This window comes from Pagrus major, chromosome 21 (assembly GCF_040436345.1).
Source record: "Pagrus major chromosome 21, Pma_NU_1.0".
NCBI classification, from domain to species: Eukaryota; Metazoa; Chordata; class Actinopteri; order Spariformes; family Sparidae; genus Pagrus; species Pagrus major.
The window spans coordinates 11,078,046-11,094,434 of record NC_133235.1 but is presented as its reverse complement, the minus strand read 5'-3'; the positions used below and the strand labels follow the sequence as shown (position 1 = coordinate 11,094,434).

Below are 16,389 nucleotides of genomic sequence, written 5' to 3'. Positions count from 1 at the left end.
TACATACATATATATATATGTGTGTATTTATATCATCTCTATGTAGCATTTATTTATACTGTTTATACGTTTAGCAGTCCAATATTTAAACCCACCAGTTTTCTTTCAATCAGGTGGAATATTCTACTGTTGTTTGTAGCATTTATGCTCAGTTACAATGTAGTACTAGGCACATGTAGACATCTTATGTCTATTTCTAGTAGCAATTCTATTTATAAATGCAAACACATATAGAAGTATAGGTATACTCATAGTTTAATGTACATTTTTTAGTTAGTTTATTAATGATTATTTTTCATTATTATCTTTAAGTTTATTTTCTATGTTTTATATCTTATTTTTTTAAATATATTTTTTCCCTACTCTTATATCTTATTGTGTTCTCTGTTTATATCAGATCAAAACGTCTCTATAGTGTGACATTTCTATTTTAGAAGGAGCAACTGTAACGTACACATTTCCCCTTGGGGATCAATAAAGCACTTCTGATTCTGATATACATACAGTCAAATAAAAGACAGAAAATATGTTGTTATAGAACCGAAAAAGGTGCAAGTTACAATTATAATAAGCAATAACATCATCAAAATTACAACACAAGCACAGAAATATACACATTTTGGTTGTTGGAGCTACTCCCATTTTAATTATATGAAATTTGAGGAAATATATTGGGATCTGCACTCAAATTTAAATTCAGGACCGTAAGAAATCCATAATGTCTGTGCTTGAAATTCAGTTTATTGCTCAGCCCTATTCAATAATGTTAATTAATTATACTTCTTCCAGTGACAAGCATCCCACGACCTCATATATAGAGTTTATAGTCACAGTTTGACCTGTGTTGGCCTAAATGCAAATGTATTTTCATTCCCACTACAATTTATGTTTGCTCATCTCTATGTAGCTTTTCTTCCTTATGTTTCTCACTGTAAACTGTGTTTGGCCCTTTATGTAAGTCATAGGCTTATTTCCCTTACGAATCCTATTCTTCCTCTCTCTGCAACAACCAAGAAAAACTCTTCAAACATACACGGTTGTAAAAAGACAATTTGAACATGTTGTGTTCCTCACAACAAAGCAGAACCTCCTGGTGCAGGTGTGACCTCATTTTCTTTCTTCTGTCTTTAACCCTTTTCACCAGTCTACCAGCCGACAGCTTCACTCTCTGAACTGTTACATCTTCATTAAAACAGGCGGTGAAGACTTCATGTGTCTGCATTTTGATAATGAGGTCATCACTTGAATGTGTTTGAATCTGTGAAACTTCACATTCTGATCAAAAACGCCTCAGTGAGAGAATATTGATTATGTGCTGTGTGTTAATCAAGGTTATAAGCTGTGAGGAGCAGCCCTCACCTCAGGATGGGTAACTAATAATTGAGCGGGTAACTAAATATTCAAAAACACTACGTAATCCCAGAGTACATTGCTCCACTGTCTGCATTACCTAATCCCATAAGCCATCGCGGGGGGGCGGGGATATGGCCAGTTGTCAGAGCAACCTGCATGTCATTAGACATACCCCGCCTTCCAAATCATCTTCAGCCAATCGGAGGCCGTAGAAATGACATCATTGTTATTTTCAGTAGAGCTGCAGCTTAGAGGTGGATAAAGTTCGTCTCCACGTTGGAAGTGATAGAAAGTATTATCCCTGTCCGGACCGTGTTTCTGTGTTTTGGTGAAGGAGGAGAAATCTCAGCGGATACTTGAGGTGTGAAAACAGAGAGGCTCGGCTGCGGGGGAAGTCCGGTTTGTGTTGATGATCGCGAGGATCACAAGAGAAAAGTTTTCTCAGGACGCGAAGTTGTCAAGTGAGTTGAACTTCAACAATAGGCGGACTCTACCGCAAGACAGTTGAGAGACGAGAGAGGCACGGGACGTATGTAGACAGTCGATCTGGGACTTTTTTCCTTCTTTTTAATGAGAATAGACGTCCCTCAAGGTGATAAAAACTTTATGTCCAGAAAAATGGAAGCGACCTTCTACGACGAAGCCGTGGGTGCTTCCAACTCTCAGCATGACGGGACGACAGTGTACGGGTTCAACCCGAAAACCCTCAAACAGACCATGACCCTGAACCTTAACGACCCGAAGAACTTCAAACCCGGGCTGAGCTCCAAGGCGCTGGACATCCTCACGTCCCCTGATGTGGGCTTGCTGAAGCTGGCCTCGCCTGAGCTGGAGAGGCTGATCATCCAGTCGTGCAACGGGCTGACGACTCCCACCCCGACCCAGTTCGTCTGTCCCAAGAACATCACCGACGAGCAGGAGGGGTTCGCTGAAGGCTTTGTGAGGGCACTGGCCGAGCTGCACTACCACCAGCAGGGACCCGTCGTCCACCCTGACGCACAGGCCGGCGCGACCACCAGCATGGCAGCCGCCTCTGCCGCGTCCGAGAGCGGCGGGATCCCCTACAGCTGCACGGTGCGCACCGAGCCGCCGGAGTACACAAACTTGGGCTCTTTCAGCCGAGGTGTGGGCTCTGCGTCTGCACCTGCCAACGAGAGGCACCCAGCTATGTCCTACCCATCCGCCCAGCAGCCGTCCCACAACCACATGGAGCACCAGCTGGCGGCGGCGGCGGCGCAGCACTCGCGGCTACACGCGCTCAAAGAGGAGCCGCAGACGGTGCCCGAGATGTCCGGCGACACCCCGCCGCTCTCCCCCATCGACATGGAGAACCAGGAGCGCATCAAAGCGGAGAGGAAGCGCATGAGGAACAGAGTGGCCGCGTCCAAATGCCGGAAAAGGAAGCTGGAGAGGATCTCCCGGCTGGAGGACAGGGTCAAAAACCTGAAGAGCCAAAACACGGAGTTGGTTTCCTCTGCCAACGTCCTCCGGGACGAGCTGGCTCTGCTCAAGCAAAAGGTCATGGACCACGTTAACAGCGGCTGCCAGCTCATTTTGACGCAGCAGCTCCAAGCTTTCTAGACTGCCAAGGGGAAAGAAACCAAGGGACGATTCTTGGGGACCAAAATGCAGCTTACAGTGGGCTTGTTCTGCTTGGCGGTGGGGGGAGGGGGGAGTCCATGTGTCTCATTTCATTTTTCCACCAAATTATCCGCTCAGGCTGCATCCACTGAATCTGTGCAGACAAAGAGCAGAGGACGGAGACTGGGAAAGTTGTTGCGCGCAGCTCAGAGGGGGACATTCGCTCCAAAACACGCCTCTGACGGGACTTGTTAGATATTTCAGGCACTTTTTGTCTTTTCATTCAAAAACCACAACATCTAATTCAGTCGGGCAGCACGGCGACTGATCATACGTTCAGATCATTTTTTAAAGTAACTCTCACGCAGCCAGGACAGCCAGAGCCTGCGCGGGGATCAGATTGCAGACGGGCTGAAACACAGGCCTGTCTTCCACCATGTCAACTAGCAGTTTATGCGTTATAGACTTAAGTCAAGCACTGAGCATCCCACCAGCGACTATACAGTATGTACAGAGTAACACTAACATAAAAAAAAAATAAAGTTTCACACCTTTTTACGCAAGGACTCTTCTAGGTGTGTGTGTAGCAGTTTACTGACAAAACCTGCCTTACTTTCTTAACCCTTCTGTTCATACAAGTTTGTGATATAGGTGTAACTAATGTTAGACCTGAAATAACACTTTGTAATAATATTTGTACGCTGTATTTTGAGCACTTCCGAACTGTAAATACGACAAAATAAAATGTTGGACACGCGTGATGTGTTTGTACCTTTCTGAATAATGTCACAGCTCATTACTCCAAGTGTTTGTTATTGGAGGAACTGGGGCGGACGGGATACTGAGTCACCGGTGCAGTGTGTGAGTGTGTGCGTGTGGCGCTCGTAATGGTTGGTGAGGCTACGCGGCCGCCCATTGGACAGAGAGGTGTCGGAAGTGAGGCGCACGCTTCCATATATGGCAAGAGGCCCTTCAATGCGCACTGGGACGGGCGTGTGTGTGAATCACCGTCTTCCCACTACAGCTGGTGACTCCTAGAAGAAACCTATGAGGCATAAGCAGATCTGTTTACACACGTCAGGAGTGTGTAGAGGGACAAAGGAAATGTTTTGATCAAGGGCAGACACTACAGGTGGAAACAGCAGGGATATTTTACTTCTTCTTTCACAGTAGTGGGAAAAAAATACACGTCTCGATGCTTATTTTAGCTCAGAGTTCTGTTCTGGCCGTTATCAAATTAGTGGGCTGATTTTAATATTCAAACAAAATATCAGAAAACTTGTAATAAAAAAATAACCGTCTGAAAGGTATAATATGTAGGAACATAGCCAGCTGTTGTCATACTCAAATAAGAGGTCAGCATATCAACAGTGACAACAGCTAACTGCAGCGGCCGTGAGCTAGTTAGCTCAGTTAGCCGTGCATCTAGTGGTCCGGACCAGGAGCTCGGAGCATCCTGGAGTGTTGTGGTTAACACCGTGAACAAAGGAGCTTTGGGCTAACTTCAGTAGAGATCTGCAACACAGCACAAAGACATCATGATGTAAAAACTGCCATTTCTTCACATTCTGTTGAGAAGTTTACTTTATTTTTCTTGAGTGATTTCAATTAAAATTCTTGCACACTGCACCTTTAATGCAAGTGATCAACTGGGTAAGTTTCATGGTTATATCTGGTAAAAAATGTTAAGATTAGTCAGAAATAGCACTTGCATATACCAAACTATTCAGTTTTATTCCTATCTGTATTCTGAAGGTTTTTACAGATGGGTTTGTTCATATATCATTCATAGACTGATTCAGTTGAAAACATTTAAGTGGCTGTTGACAATATTTTGTCTATTTTCTGAACTGTCCAATAACACACTGTAAAAATCTTTGACTCTAATATGTCAACAAAATGAAACAAGAATTTTGAACCTGGCTTTATCTTACGTTTAGATTTCTCTTCTGGAATTGTCTGCAAATTTAAGTGCACACTTAATTAGACAATGCCTCATTTACATATCGAAACATCACATTTCAGAAGAGTTGTCATACAAAAAAATAACTGTCTTGATCCAAGTAATTTACTGGGGAAGTTTCATGGTGATATCTATTAGTTAAACATTTTACCCTATCCTATGACAGTATATACCCTTGAAGGGTCATTCCCAACCTGCAGGCTAGTGAACAACATGTACAAAAACACATTTTTATTTATTCTCTCAACTACTGTCTGTGATATAAATTACAAACAAGCTTTGTGTAGAAAAAAGGTACAAATCTATACATATTTCAACCTGAACTAGATGCTGCACGCAAACATGGCAAACAGATATTGAAGTGCACTGAGACATTAAAAATTCATCTTCATCTGTACACACATTGTGGACCACCAACACTGATGGGTACTCACTGGCTCTAAAGCAGACACCGGTAAATGTTTCAGGAACACTATGGAGAGAATGTTGAGATATGTTCATGAGGGGCGTGGTGACACAGGAGGCAGCTGTGGGGCAGATTTTAAAGAGCCTGCACAGCCACAGTAGTCCCACACAGGTGTCTTCACTTACTGCCTGATTAGACCAGAGTCATTGATTGACGTTTCTGCTGTACCTGTAAAGGCGGGAGCATTTCCATCCATGTTGAACTTTCACCTGAGACGAGGTCTAATCAGATTAAATGAAAACACCTGTGTGTAACGCACAGAGCCTTTAAGACTGTTTAAATATGCTGTGACCTGGTCGTGTACACAATGCTGCAGGATTAGATATCGACTGTTCTGTATTCTTAGGATGTTTTCGATACCCGACAACCTGAACGAGCTTCTTACCCACAAACACGACACACTTAAACATTAACGCTGTGCCTTATTTTCCTGTCCAGAGCTCCTAAGCTGATATATCCTCCACACTTTCAATATTTTACCACCGAATAAGATTCTCACTTTATAACAGAAGTTCCAAATTATTGTGGGTCGACTGCCAAAGTGGCTGATGGAACAGACACAGCTACAGTGTTAATTTGCCAGCTATTGGCGGGTGGATGGAGTTCACTGCCCACTCTGTGTCCACTGTCCAACTGCTTAGTTTCATCCCGCTCCACTCATGATCTGGACACACTGTTCCCCATCCAATTCCACGCAGGGATTATTTTTGCATTTGGTTCCTGATGGTATCCGCTGTTTATATTCAGTCCTGTGTCAGTGGGTCTCAGCTGACGAGCACGCCGTCTTTTGCAGCGAGGCGCTGCCGGTGTACGTGGTCCTGCTCTAGTTCTTCGTGGCTGGGGTGCCAGAGCCGGGACAGGATGCGCTCCATGTTCAGTGCATACATCGTGTGGGAGGGCATTACACCGTGGTGAACCTAAAGCACACACACGTTTCAGAAAGACATTCAACCATTTAAACCTCTTTTGGGTAAGTGATGGCAGCCCAGATGGACTAATGTGAGCAAATTCTGTGATACAGAGCAAACATACAGGTCCAAGCACAGGTCACCAATGTGACTCATGAAAACATCACTCTCATTTATTCAAGTGTTCTGGTGGGATCAGCTGACGGTATCATGTCACAGCACTCTGTAATGAGCCATGAAGCTGGTGTTGTGAAACTTTGGCATGTGTAGTAGTATAGTATAACCTGTGGGGGCGGAAACCTTTTTCAACGTTATTTTGGGGCAGAGTCACTACATTTTTAAAGTGTATTTTATGTATTGATTGCTGGTGATTCTACACATGCGGTTGTTATGGCCCGGTGACCACTGAAAGTGAAGTTATGACTCTAATAACCAGCTTTGCCGAGATGGCTGCTGAGTGGCAAGATTTGCCTGTTACAACTTCCTAAAGCTCAAATAGCTTGTTTCCTCATTACAAAAGAGAAAAATCTTATGCACCAATTCCAAAGCACAAAATGTCACATGGTTTATTATAAGGTCACAGTTTGATCACCGAATCTGACCACGGTGGCACAATGCAGTCACGAGTGTATGACTGTACTTGAGAAATGGACCTGACCTGCTTTTTTGCTTCTTGGGAATATCAATATCAATGGGATATGTTGAAGTCCTGGGACGGGGAACACACATGAGCACGTTTCTCTCACCTGTAAAGCCTCCAGGAGATCAAACATGCTGATCGGAGGGAGGGGTGCGGGGAGCATGTCAGCAGAACAAGCCAATAAGTGAACGGCTTGTTGTTCTGCTTCATCGGGCGACACTTGAGGTGGTGGGCCAGCAGGGAGGGAAGCACTTGGAGGGGGACTGAGAGAAAGACAATGTAAACACCATTATGGACTGAAAAATATGATCAGTGTTACCTCTTCCCTTTAATCACAGCAACAGAATCAATGATTAACTGTACAGATAGTGTATAGAGAGACAGAGCAGCAAGAGTATGTCTACCTCAACTCATTTCTTTTATGTTAACTTATTAATTGTCCATACCATTCTGTAACACTGTGATAAGCAGCGAGGCTGTTCTTCAGATAAGGCTGTGGCGTGACATCACTGCCAAAGGCATAAGGGAAGTGACCATCTCGTAAACGATACGCCTTCCTCCGGGTGATTACAGCAGTCAGGACGTCTTTTAAGTGGTGCTGAAATAAATCAGGACAGTAAGTCAAGCATGGCTCGATCTCCATGGTAACAGGCTGTCAGTCAAACTCTCTCTGTAGATGTTAAAACGCAGATTGTCAATGAAAAGTTAAGACCACCATTCTGTCTTGTTCTTGAGTTTTTACTTAAGTTAGAAATGATTAAGTACACAATGATTAGTTTCTAGAGGAATTCCCCTGTAAGGATGTAGTACAAACTTGTATGGGAGATCAACCTGGCATAAAAATGAAGCATGGATACTTGCTTCCAGTGTTGGGAGAGAGAGTCAGATAACTTTTGCCGGTATGTAAAGTGTGTGTAATTTGTTATACTATCATACTCTGATAGAGGGTATACACAGATAGTAAGTAAAGCCCTTTGAGACAAATTTGTCATCTGTGATTTTGGGGTGTATAAATAAACCTGACTCTACTTAACACTGATGGAAAGTTGCTACAAACCTCAACAGCATAGATCATGGTGCTGACGGCATCGTCTGTGATGTTATCCAGGCCCAGCTCAAAGGCCGTCACCATCATGCGGGCCTCCAGCTGGCCCCGTGTGGGCAGCAGCAGAGTGTGGGCGCTGAGACGCAGCTCCTCCTCCTCACCTCCCACCTCCCGTGGGCTGAAAGGTTGGGCGGCGCTCAGAGGGTTCTGAGGTTGGAAACGATGCTGAGGGCGCAAACAAGACATGTAAATATCCAAATGATGAAGAGAGCTGATTGTTTCAGTTGTGATATTTAGGCAACTGGTTTATTTGAAAATTTTTAACCTGCTTTTAACCTTAATGTACACAGCCTCTGCTGGGTTGAATGTCAGAAAAGATACTTACATCAAATTTCTGTCTGGAGGAACATTTCTTCTTCCCCTTTGGTTTGCCAGGCTTTGATGCAGAACTAGCTTGCCACTGTAATGGCCCTGCGCCCTCTAGAGGACAATAAAAGAACAGAACAGAGAATGAATTGAAGAAACAAAAATGGAGATGCTATATAAAGAAAAATAATAAGAATTTTCATAATTGAATGTCTCTAACTGGCTCATGAGAAATTAAACCCATGCTTAAATAGAGTCAGTGGTCATTTAAGTCATTGATCACAGGCACTGTACTTCTTTGTCACATACACACTTTCAAAATACATTTAGGATTAAATGTAACTGAGTTACATCTATCTGAAAACAGTCCTCCTCCAATACTAGAGATGGAACTGATGATCTTTATCAATTCCCTAATTGATTCCTGATCAGTTTTCAGCAACTGCTTTATTCTATCCAAGTCTAAGCAAAGTGTAGCTGGACAATTTGGAACCAGTTCTTGTATCATATCCCCATCCTATTCGTGAGACAATAAAACCAATGTAACAAATACATCTTATTAAGTTACAGCAGATTATGGAACTGCAAGAATGAATAAAACATAGCTTGAATTAACTCATATGCAGTGTCAGAGAAAGTAAGTAAAATTTGTACCTGGTGTGGAGACGATGATCTGGCAGCGTGTGAGAATGGCCAGGAGGAAATCATTGTGAACGTGGACTGCAGAGGAGGAAGGAGGGAAATACAAAATGAGCAACAGCTTTTCAAGTTGCATCAACTTTTAGGCTTAAACAACAAAAAGTGTTTATTCTTGCTCACTAACCGTTCTCCTGTGCCAACAGGCGACGCGCCTCAACGTCAAACTCCTCCTTGCTGATCTTCTGTTTGAACCATAGCTTCAGGTTTGCCCAGTAACTGCACAGAGAGACAACACACAGGAAACATCAGTACAGGACACACCTCACTGTGTATTTACAACACTGATCATTTCATAAACAAACCTAAATGTACATTATATCCTAATTAATGTCTTAAAGAGTTTAGATTTAGATCATGAACAGCTTTAAATAAGTAGCTTTATAAATTTAAGATGTTTTTTTTCTTTTCTTTTTACATCTCCCATCCTTGTTTCCTTCAACTTGACGTTAACACAAGTTACACAAATATTTTCAAACAAACACGTTCAAATTGATGTAGCCTTGGTTAGCTGATGAAGCTCGTTGAGAAAATGTTAATACGTCTGGTTTGCAGTTTGTCTCGCGTCCTCTTGGAAGCACATCATAAATACCGAATAACTGCATAAATATCAGCTCATTGAAAACCGTTGCCAACGACAGACGCCGCAAACCTTAGCATAAGTGCTAGCAAGCTGCTAATATGCACGTCGCTTGCTAACAGAAGAATTACTTTGCATTTCGGCGGCAAACCGAGAAATAGAAAAGAAAATCAACACCACAAACAGAAGACACACGCGAACAGCTTATTACTCACTGCTTGACATTATCGCCAATCGCGTCAGTCAAGTTTTTCTTTGCAATCTCAAGCTCGCTAGCATGAGCTGCCATGGCGTTCATGAAGTCCTACAGTGACGTCATCTACCGGCGACAACAAGTTCTTCTCTTTTTTTGTACCTGAACTTTATTGTAACGAGTAAGTTTTCATGAACAAGATAAATATGACCTCATGAGGCGATTATTGGATAGATAGATGGATAGAAATTACATCGTTATATTAACATGACAATACTTAAATAATACGTATTCAATGAGAGAATACATTTTAAACAGAATGATAGATAAATAATAGCTAGGGGGCGCTGTGACACTCAAACAATGTTTTTTATTTTCCCAGAAAACATGTTCATACAACTTCACACCGATACAAGACATATGGAAACTTATACTTATGGATACTTATGGATAAAAACATGCTTTTTAATTTTGGTTGGATCTATTTTGAGATGCCTTATTAAAGAATACCACTGGTTCATCTTTTCTTTGTCTACGTCAGAGCACCGAGAGTGAAATGCTTATAAATGATGTGTACAAATTTTCACTTTTCATCAATGACAAAGCTTTAACATTAAGCACACCTGGCTGTTTCACCTTTCTTCTCATCTATACAGAGTGAAGACCACGGTAGTAAAACTATTCCACCTCTAGATGGCATCATAGTATGATTTAAATCCTGCAAAGCCCAGTCCTCTGACATCTGGCTGATGGAGAGCTGCGTAAAAAGAGAATATAGATCAGTGTATTTAACCATTTGACATACTTTATTAAAGTGTCTACACACATTACTGCAGCAAGGTGAAGGTGTAGTGCAGTAAGTCCCATTCCAAGCCACTTTGTTGCTCATTATTTTTGCAATTGAGCATGTCGAGTTAAACATGATATGAGCTGATACAACACCATGGACTCACTGGAGCCTGATCTGTATGTGGCTGTAGGGTAAATATGTCGGTCTGATCACTGCCAAGAATGTCGCCTGAGAAAAACAGATTATCTCATGGACTTTGGACTCTGGAGCAGGTAAGAGTAAATCTAAATTTGTTTTTTGTCCCACCGCCCTGCAGGAATGTATTATAATAATCTCCAAACCTTTTATTGCTGAGTAAAGTTGGTGTAAGGGGGATTATTTGGTCCCCCAACTCCAGGAATACTACTTTTAATGATCTCAATAACCTTCTTTCAAAACAACGCCAGCTGCCAGAATCACAGTAGTTTTAATAAAACTGGAGAAAGCTGTATTTAAAAAAAATTGTATCACATCCCACTTTAACCACTGAAATTCCTGCCCCATTCAAAAGTCCCTCACATCTGCAGCTACTTTATAATGCAGCAGCTGAAATATGAACTACTGCTAAATGAAGAGATCAGACAGGATATTTCCTGTTCTATCAACGTCATACCAGTCAAATTCAGAACGGGTGGAAAAGTGAACTAATCATATTTAAAGCACATACAGGGTTGGCTATGGCAGTACATTAATTTCATTTGACTATTCCTTGGTATAGGCTTAATTTAGTCTGTTATCTTCCTCTTTCTGTTCTTTTTCTTTCTTATTTCTCCTCAAGGAAATTAATTAAACTGATGCCGCACACTATTTTCTTTGTTTTTTCCTCAGTAAATGTATAATTTATCGTTAACAGCTGAAAGAAAACACCAGAATTGGTGCAACTGCCGTGAGTCCTTTTTTTAATACTGGATGTGAAACATTTCTGTGGTTTGTTCTGTTGTCCTTTGTGGCTTTTTGGCTCATACCTCTCTCGAGCAGGTTTAGGCTGGGAGGCCCTTTTGTTTTTCACTGTTTTAACTATGGTGTAAAAACAGTTGAGTAGTCAGGGCAATCGCTCCTTTGGCTCCGTCTCCCCAGGCGGTCATGAAGCCTTAAACAGACCTCTGTGACTCATGCCATTCATCACAATAAGTGAAATCGTATATCCAGAGAACATGCAGTTAACAGTCATACTGACTATTAGTGTGTCCTCCAGTTCAGTGACTAATGCTGACTCCACAGTGTTTGGAGGTCACACGTCTTTACAAAGGAGATCCATTTGATAAAGGGGCTTCAAGGTTTGAGTCTAGGATAAACACGCTTTTCATGCCAACCACATGAACAATGAAAACCATCTGAGTTTCGGGTCACTTATAGATGTATTTAACAGGCGTATCTGTTAGCAGGCAGCTGAAACTCAGGGAGCACATTTCTCATGGCTCAGTTGGTCCTTTGTTTGTTATCTTTGGGTTGCGATCGGTGCTTGGATTGACCTCTTTCTGTAAAAAAAAAAAAAACTCATTAAATTAAATCTCATTTTCCCGATCTCAGCACTGTGTGCTTCACAGCTAAATTAAATATCGTTCTACCGTATGTTTTAGACTAATAAGGCAGAGTGGAAACTGCAGCTGTCTGCAGCTGAGCCTTCCCAGATCCCTCCAAATGATGATCCATCTTAAACAAGTGTCTGTTAAGCTTTAAATCAAAAGGCCACTTAGGAACGGACTTAGTTATGGAGTTGTTTGACTGTCCCAGTTTGGGCAAAAATTACTCATGGTGCTTATTTTCAGAGAAAACAGCCCCACATCCTGTCTGTTGATTTGCTGGTTGACACTAACAGAGCTTTTGAGGGCTAATGAGTCACTCTCACGGACATTCCCCAAACAGCAGATGTCTTTCAGCAAACAGCAGCACAGCCAGCTTCTTCCAGAAATCTTCCGAGCCTGGTGCCACTTTGGTGCTGACATTCACAGACAGCGAAGCTTCACTCAGTGACAAAGAGGGCTTTCACTTGTGAAACCTGCAGCAGCTCTCAGAGGACCACACTGCAGCAGCCCTTGGCCATCCCCAGTCTGCTGGCCAGGCATTCGAGGTGGTGCAGGCATGAGTGTGGTCCCCTGATCAGAGCCAACGATGTCACCTTCTCTGTTCCAACGACTGACTGCGCAGGAGTTTGGTTTTTGTGGTCTAATCATGCATTTCCATGCCCCCATGAGGCTGTATAAAATGTGAAGGTTCAGTGTGTGGTCAGCTGAGTTATTGGAAGACTTCGGTTGCAGCTCGTCCCACACTGGCAGTCTGTGGGGTGGTTAGGCTCGACGTCTGAGAGGTAAGCTTGTGACAGGAAAGTGGCCCTGTCGTAAAACAGTGTTGGACTTACAGAACAAGTGCGCTCAGATGGCTAGCTGCTGAATAAATCTCTTGGAAGAGGGTGCCTGAGCCTGCACTTGACATTTTCAGCTGTGTCAAAGGGCTTGTGTGGTTCGGGAAACAATTATCTATATAATTAGATTGTGTTTGTATCTCATTTGTTTAATCCAAACAAGAACTGAACTCACAAATTAGAAGTTGTGGCCTTAAGGGCTTTTTTGTTTTGGGAACATTTTAGTTGGGACAGCATGTTAGCCTACTCTCCGTAAAACCACTGCTTGGTGTTTTTATGCTGTTTGGTCTACAGATAAAACAGATGAGATATGTCAAAATGGGAGCTAAAGGTGCTGGTTGGTACATTTTTTAAATAGAAAACAGATGGAGCCAGATTTGCCGGGTCTATTTCTGGTCTTACACTCACTCAGGGGTCTCAAACTCAAATTTGCTTGGGGCCACTGTTGGTATTGTCATCTCACAGGAGGGCCACTACAACCTTTAAGTACTACAAGAAAGTGCAATATTTCAGAAAACTTTTTATTTAGCTTATTAACGTGACAATACAATAATGCAAACGGCAGTTTGTATACATTTATACAAACATAATTAGTTTTTAACAGTTAGTGCAGATCCTTACTGTTAAATAACTTATTGACACAGAAATGTCCCCCTTTTTGGGACAAGTAAAGGAATTCTGATTCTGAAACCTTGCACTGAACTAGCAAATGATAAACACTTTTACTAATTTTTATCAGACACCTGGCAGCACATCTGCTCATATTTTCTTCATATTTAACAAAATAAATGCAAACATAAGTACACATCTGCATGCACAGTTTTAACAGTGCAAATCCTTTTTCCATACAAATAAGTTTTTTAAACCTTGCGCTTGGCTTGCCGTGTTAGTCTGCATTCTCGGTGTTACACGATGGTCGGGCATGCACCGATTACATTACCTGCCTATTGTTCCCAACGTTGTTTTTGTAAAAAATAAATAGTCCAACGACTGACGCTGCAAGTACAAACCAACAGAGGCGCCTGCTCCACACAGCAGCAGGGCCAGCAGCACAGTCAGTTGGAGCACAGAGTAACAGGAGCATACCTGGCAACCCCCTGCCCTGGACCTGTCTGGACCAGACTGAACCCTGAAGTCGGACTGATGTAATAATAATGGATATTAGAAGATAGAAAAACTGCTGGGCCTGGGTCATCAGAGGAGAGTTGCAGAGAGGAAACGGGCAGTGCTGAAGGCTCATGTATCAGTTCGGGTCAGACTGATGAGAACAACAAAGGTGTTGCAAAATGACATTTTGGGTCCTATTTAGATGGTCTACAGCGCATGGTCTAAAACGGACAGCACTAGAGCATTTAGGGCTTGTCCAAGTCCATTTTGTTAGTTAAACTTCAGATAATCTGGACGTCATGGGTAGGTTTTTGGGCGGAACATAAATCAAACTAATACGAGTGTCGTCTCCCGTTCCTTTAAGAGCCAGGTCCTGGTGCACCTGACCTGTCTCTGAAAGGGAACAAGTGAGGGAAAATTGATCGGCTGTCTACAAACGCCAAAAACGGCCACTGTTTTGCTCTGTAGACGCATTTTTGATGAACGACAGCGGTGATTACTGAAGACATTGCATTTCCTGTGATGAGTCTACTTCAAAATAAAAGTCAACTTGTGTTGTTTTAATCAGAATTGTGTTTTTATTTCAATTACATATAAAGGTGTAGGTTAAAGCAGTGTGAAACAACTGGAAAAACATATATTTGACATTAGGTCACGGGCCGGATTGAGGGGGAGGGGGCAGTTTGAGACCCCTGTGCTAATGTAAGCTGCTCGCTTTACCATACAGACATGAGAGTGGTATCCATCATTGATTTTATAATTCATCTGTCTCCCGTTTTTATGTATTTAAAGGAATATTAAATACAAATCCAATCTCAGAGCATGAGATGTCTTCAAGTTTTTGTACTAAGCTAATTACCTTGAGGCTGCAGCTTTATATCTCACGGGACAAACATGAGAAGAGTATGGATCTTCTTTTCTGTTTTCCAAAAAAGGTTTAAGGTGCGCTGTGTAGTTTAGGGGAAGAAATTTTAATCAGAAGAGAAAGATCTTCACCGACTGATTGTTTATGCCTAAACAAACCAAATACACAAACTCTCTTTGTTTTCATGACTGAATAAACAAACTGACCTTAAAAGAACAACACAATTTCATACTGTTTTACTTTGTTTATATGTGGCGGACCCTGCCACCCTTCTAGCTTCAGACAGTGTTCTGGGGACCTTATTTTCCTCTGAGAACAGCTTGTTTATTAAAAAAAATAATAAATATTTGTGAGTTTGTATTATTACCTCATTAACATTGTAAATATTAAAATTCTGAGTTTGAATTTCTTCCCCCCAAATTACAGAGTGCTAGCTAAAAATGTCAAACAACTTCTTTACAATCAAATACAGATATGCATGTAGACACAAACTCTACTAATGAAGGGTTTACCCTCAGGAAACAGACATATGATGATGTGCTGTGTTTGAACAAAAAGAATAGACAGTGAAAAAGACTCATGTAGTCCAGGTTGTGAGCCAGACTGTGAATTGATGTGGATTGACTCATCCACAGAAATGTGTTACCACTTGAAACGAGATGTCTCCACAATGTATTCATCTGTCTCCTCGTGACTGTTTCATGGCAACACAAAGCACACACTGTCATGTATATGCTAGAGAAGTCTCATTACTGTTAAACGGATTTGTTCTTAATTTCAGTCGGAAAATGTTCTTTGGCACGTCCTTCCAAAAAGACTTACAGTATCCGTTTGAATCAAACAACAACATTTCATCTGGAAGACTCACAGAAAAAGATAAGTTTGGAATGTGCTCGTAATCTTAACAAAGCCAAAAAACTAACAAGCCATGTACTATTTATGACTCGGTAAACAGTATAAATCCGCATGGCAAATGAAAGAGATGAGTTCCTTTGAATCTGAATGAACAAGCTGTCCCCTGACGTGACCTTAAATGTTCTCAGTTTATTGACTCTAAGTTGTGTAATATTGTTTTGCCAAGTATGGTGACTCATTTTGTTTCAGCTTTAACTGCTGTTTTATTTTAACATTATAATGCCCATTTTTTTTATTAGACACCATTTTCTTTACAAAAACATAAAACATGTTTCCATGTCCAGCTGGACCGTTGTCCGGATTTGTGTTTTGTTGCTGTATAAAAGCTGGTTAAAGAGATGGGTGTGAGGGCCATTGTGGTCAGCAAGAAAATACAGCACAATATGAGAGTCTATTTTGGGCTCGGAGACCAAACAGCTTTTGGATACAGCGCTGCTGTTGAAAGCAGACCCACCACTTCAACCCTCCCCCGGCTCCCCTTTCCTCTGGGATGGTTTCCCCCAAAAAGATGCTGCTTTCC

At 41.9% G+C, this 16,389-nt stretch overlaps 2 protein-coding genes across 2 annotated transcripts; one reads left to right on the top strand and one right to left on the bottom strand.

Moving 5' to 3' along the window:
- The first annotated feature begins 1,581 nt into the window (after nt 1-1,581).
- On the top strand, nt 1,582-3,691 carry LOC141017189 (transcription factor Jun-like). Its single transcript, XM_073491836.1, has one exon. The coding sequence runs from the start codon at nt 1,924-1,926 to the stop codon at nt 2,932-2,934; it is 1,011 nt and encodes a 336-aa protein (XP_073347937.1). The 5' UTR covers nt 1,582-1,923; the 3' UTR covers nt 2,935-3,691.
- Nucleotides 3,692-5,113: 1,422 nt separating this feature from the next.
- tada1 (transcriptional adaptor 1) lies at nt 5,114-9,898 on the bottom strand. The gene is made up of 8 exons (XM_073491303.1): nt 9,814-9,898; nt 9,146-9,237; nt 8,977-9,042; nt 8,342-8,436; nt 7,969-8,181; nt 7,358-7,509; nt 7,018-7,174; nt 5,114-6,280 (listed from the first exon to the last, which is right to left on the bottom strand). Exons 1-8 carry the CDS (start codon nt 9,894-9,896, stop codon nt 6,128-6,130), a joined length of 1,011 nt encoding a protein of 336 aa, XP_073347404.1. The 5' UTR covers nt 9,897-9,898; the 3' UTR covers nt 5,114-6,127.
- Nucleotides 9,899-16,389: the final 6,491 nt, after the last annotated feature.

What these genes read in the sequence shown, in the direction of transcription:
- LOC141017189 (XM_073491836.1), top strand. Translation starts at nt 1,924, where the DNA reads ATGAGAATAGACGTCCCTCAAGGTGATAAAAACTTTATGTCCAGAAAA.
- tada1 (XM_073491303.1), bottom strand. Translation starts at nt 9,896, where the DNA reads ATGAACGCCATGGCAGCTCATGCTAGCGAGCTTGAGATTGCAAAGAAA. An exon ending in ATTGGCGATAATGTCAAGCA is followed by an intron (nt 9,238 to 9,813) that starts GTGAGTAATAAG and finishes CTCTCTGTGCAG; the next exon opens with TTACTGGGCAAACCTGAAGC. An exon ending in CCTCCAGACAGAAATTTGAT is followed by an intron (nt 8,182 to 8,341) that starts GTAAGTATCTTT and finishes TTGCGCCCTCAG; the next exon opens with CATCGTTTCCAACCTCAGAA.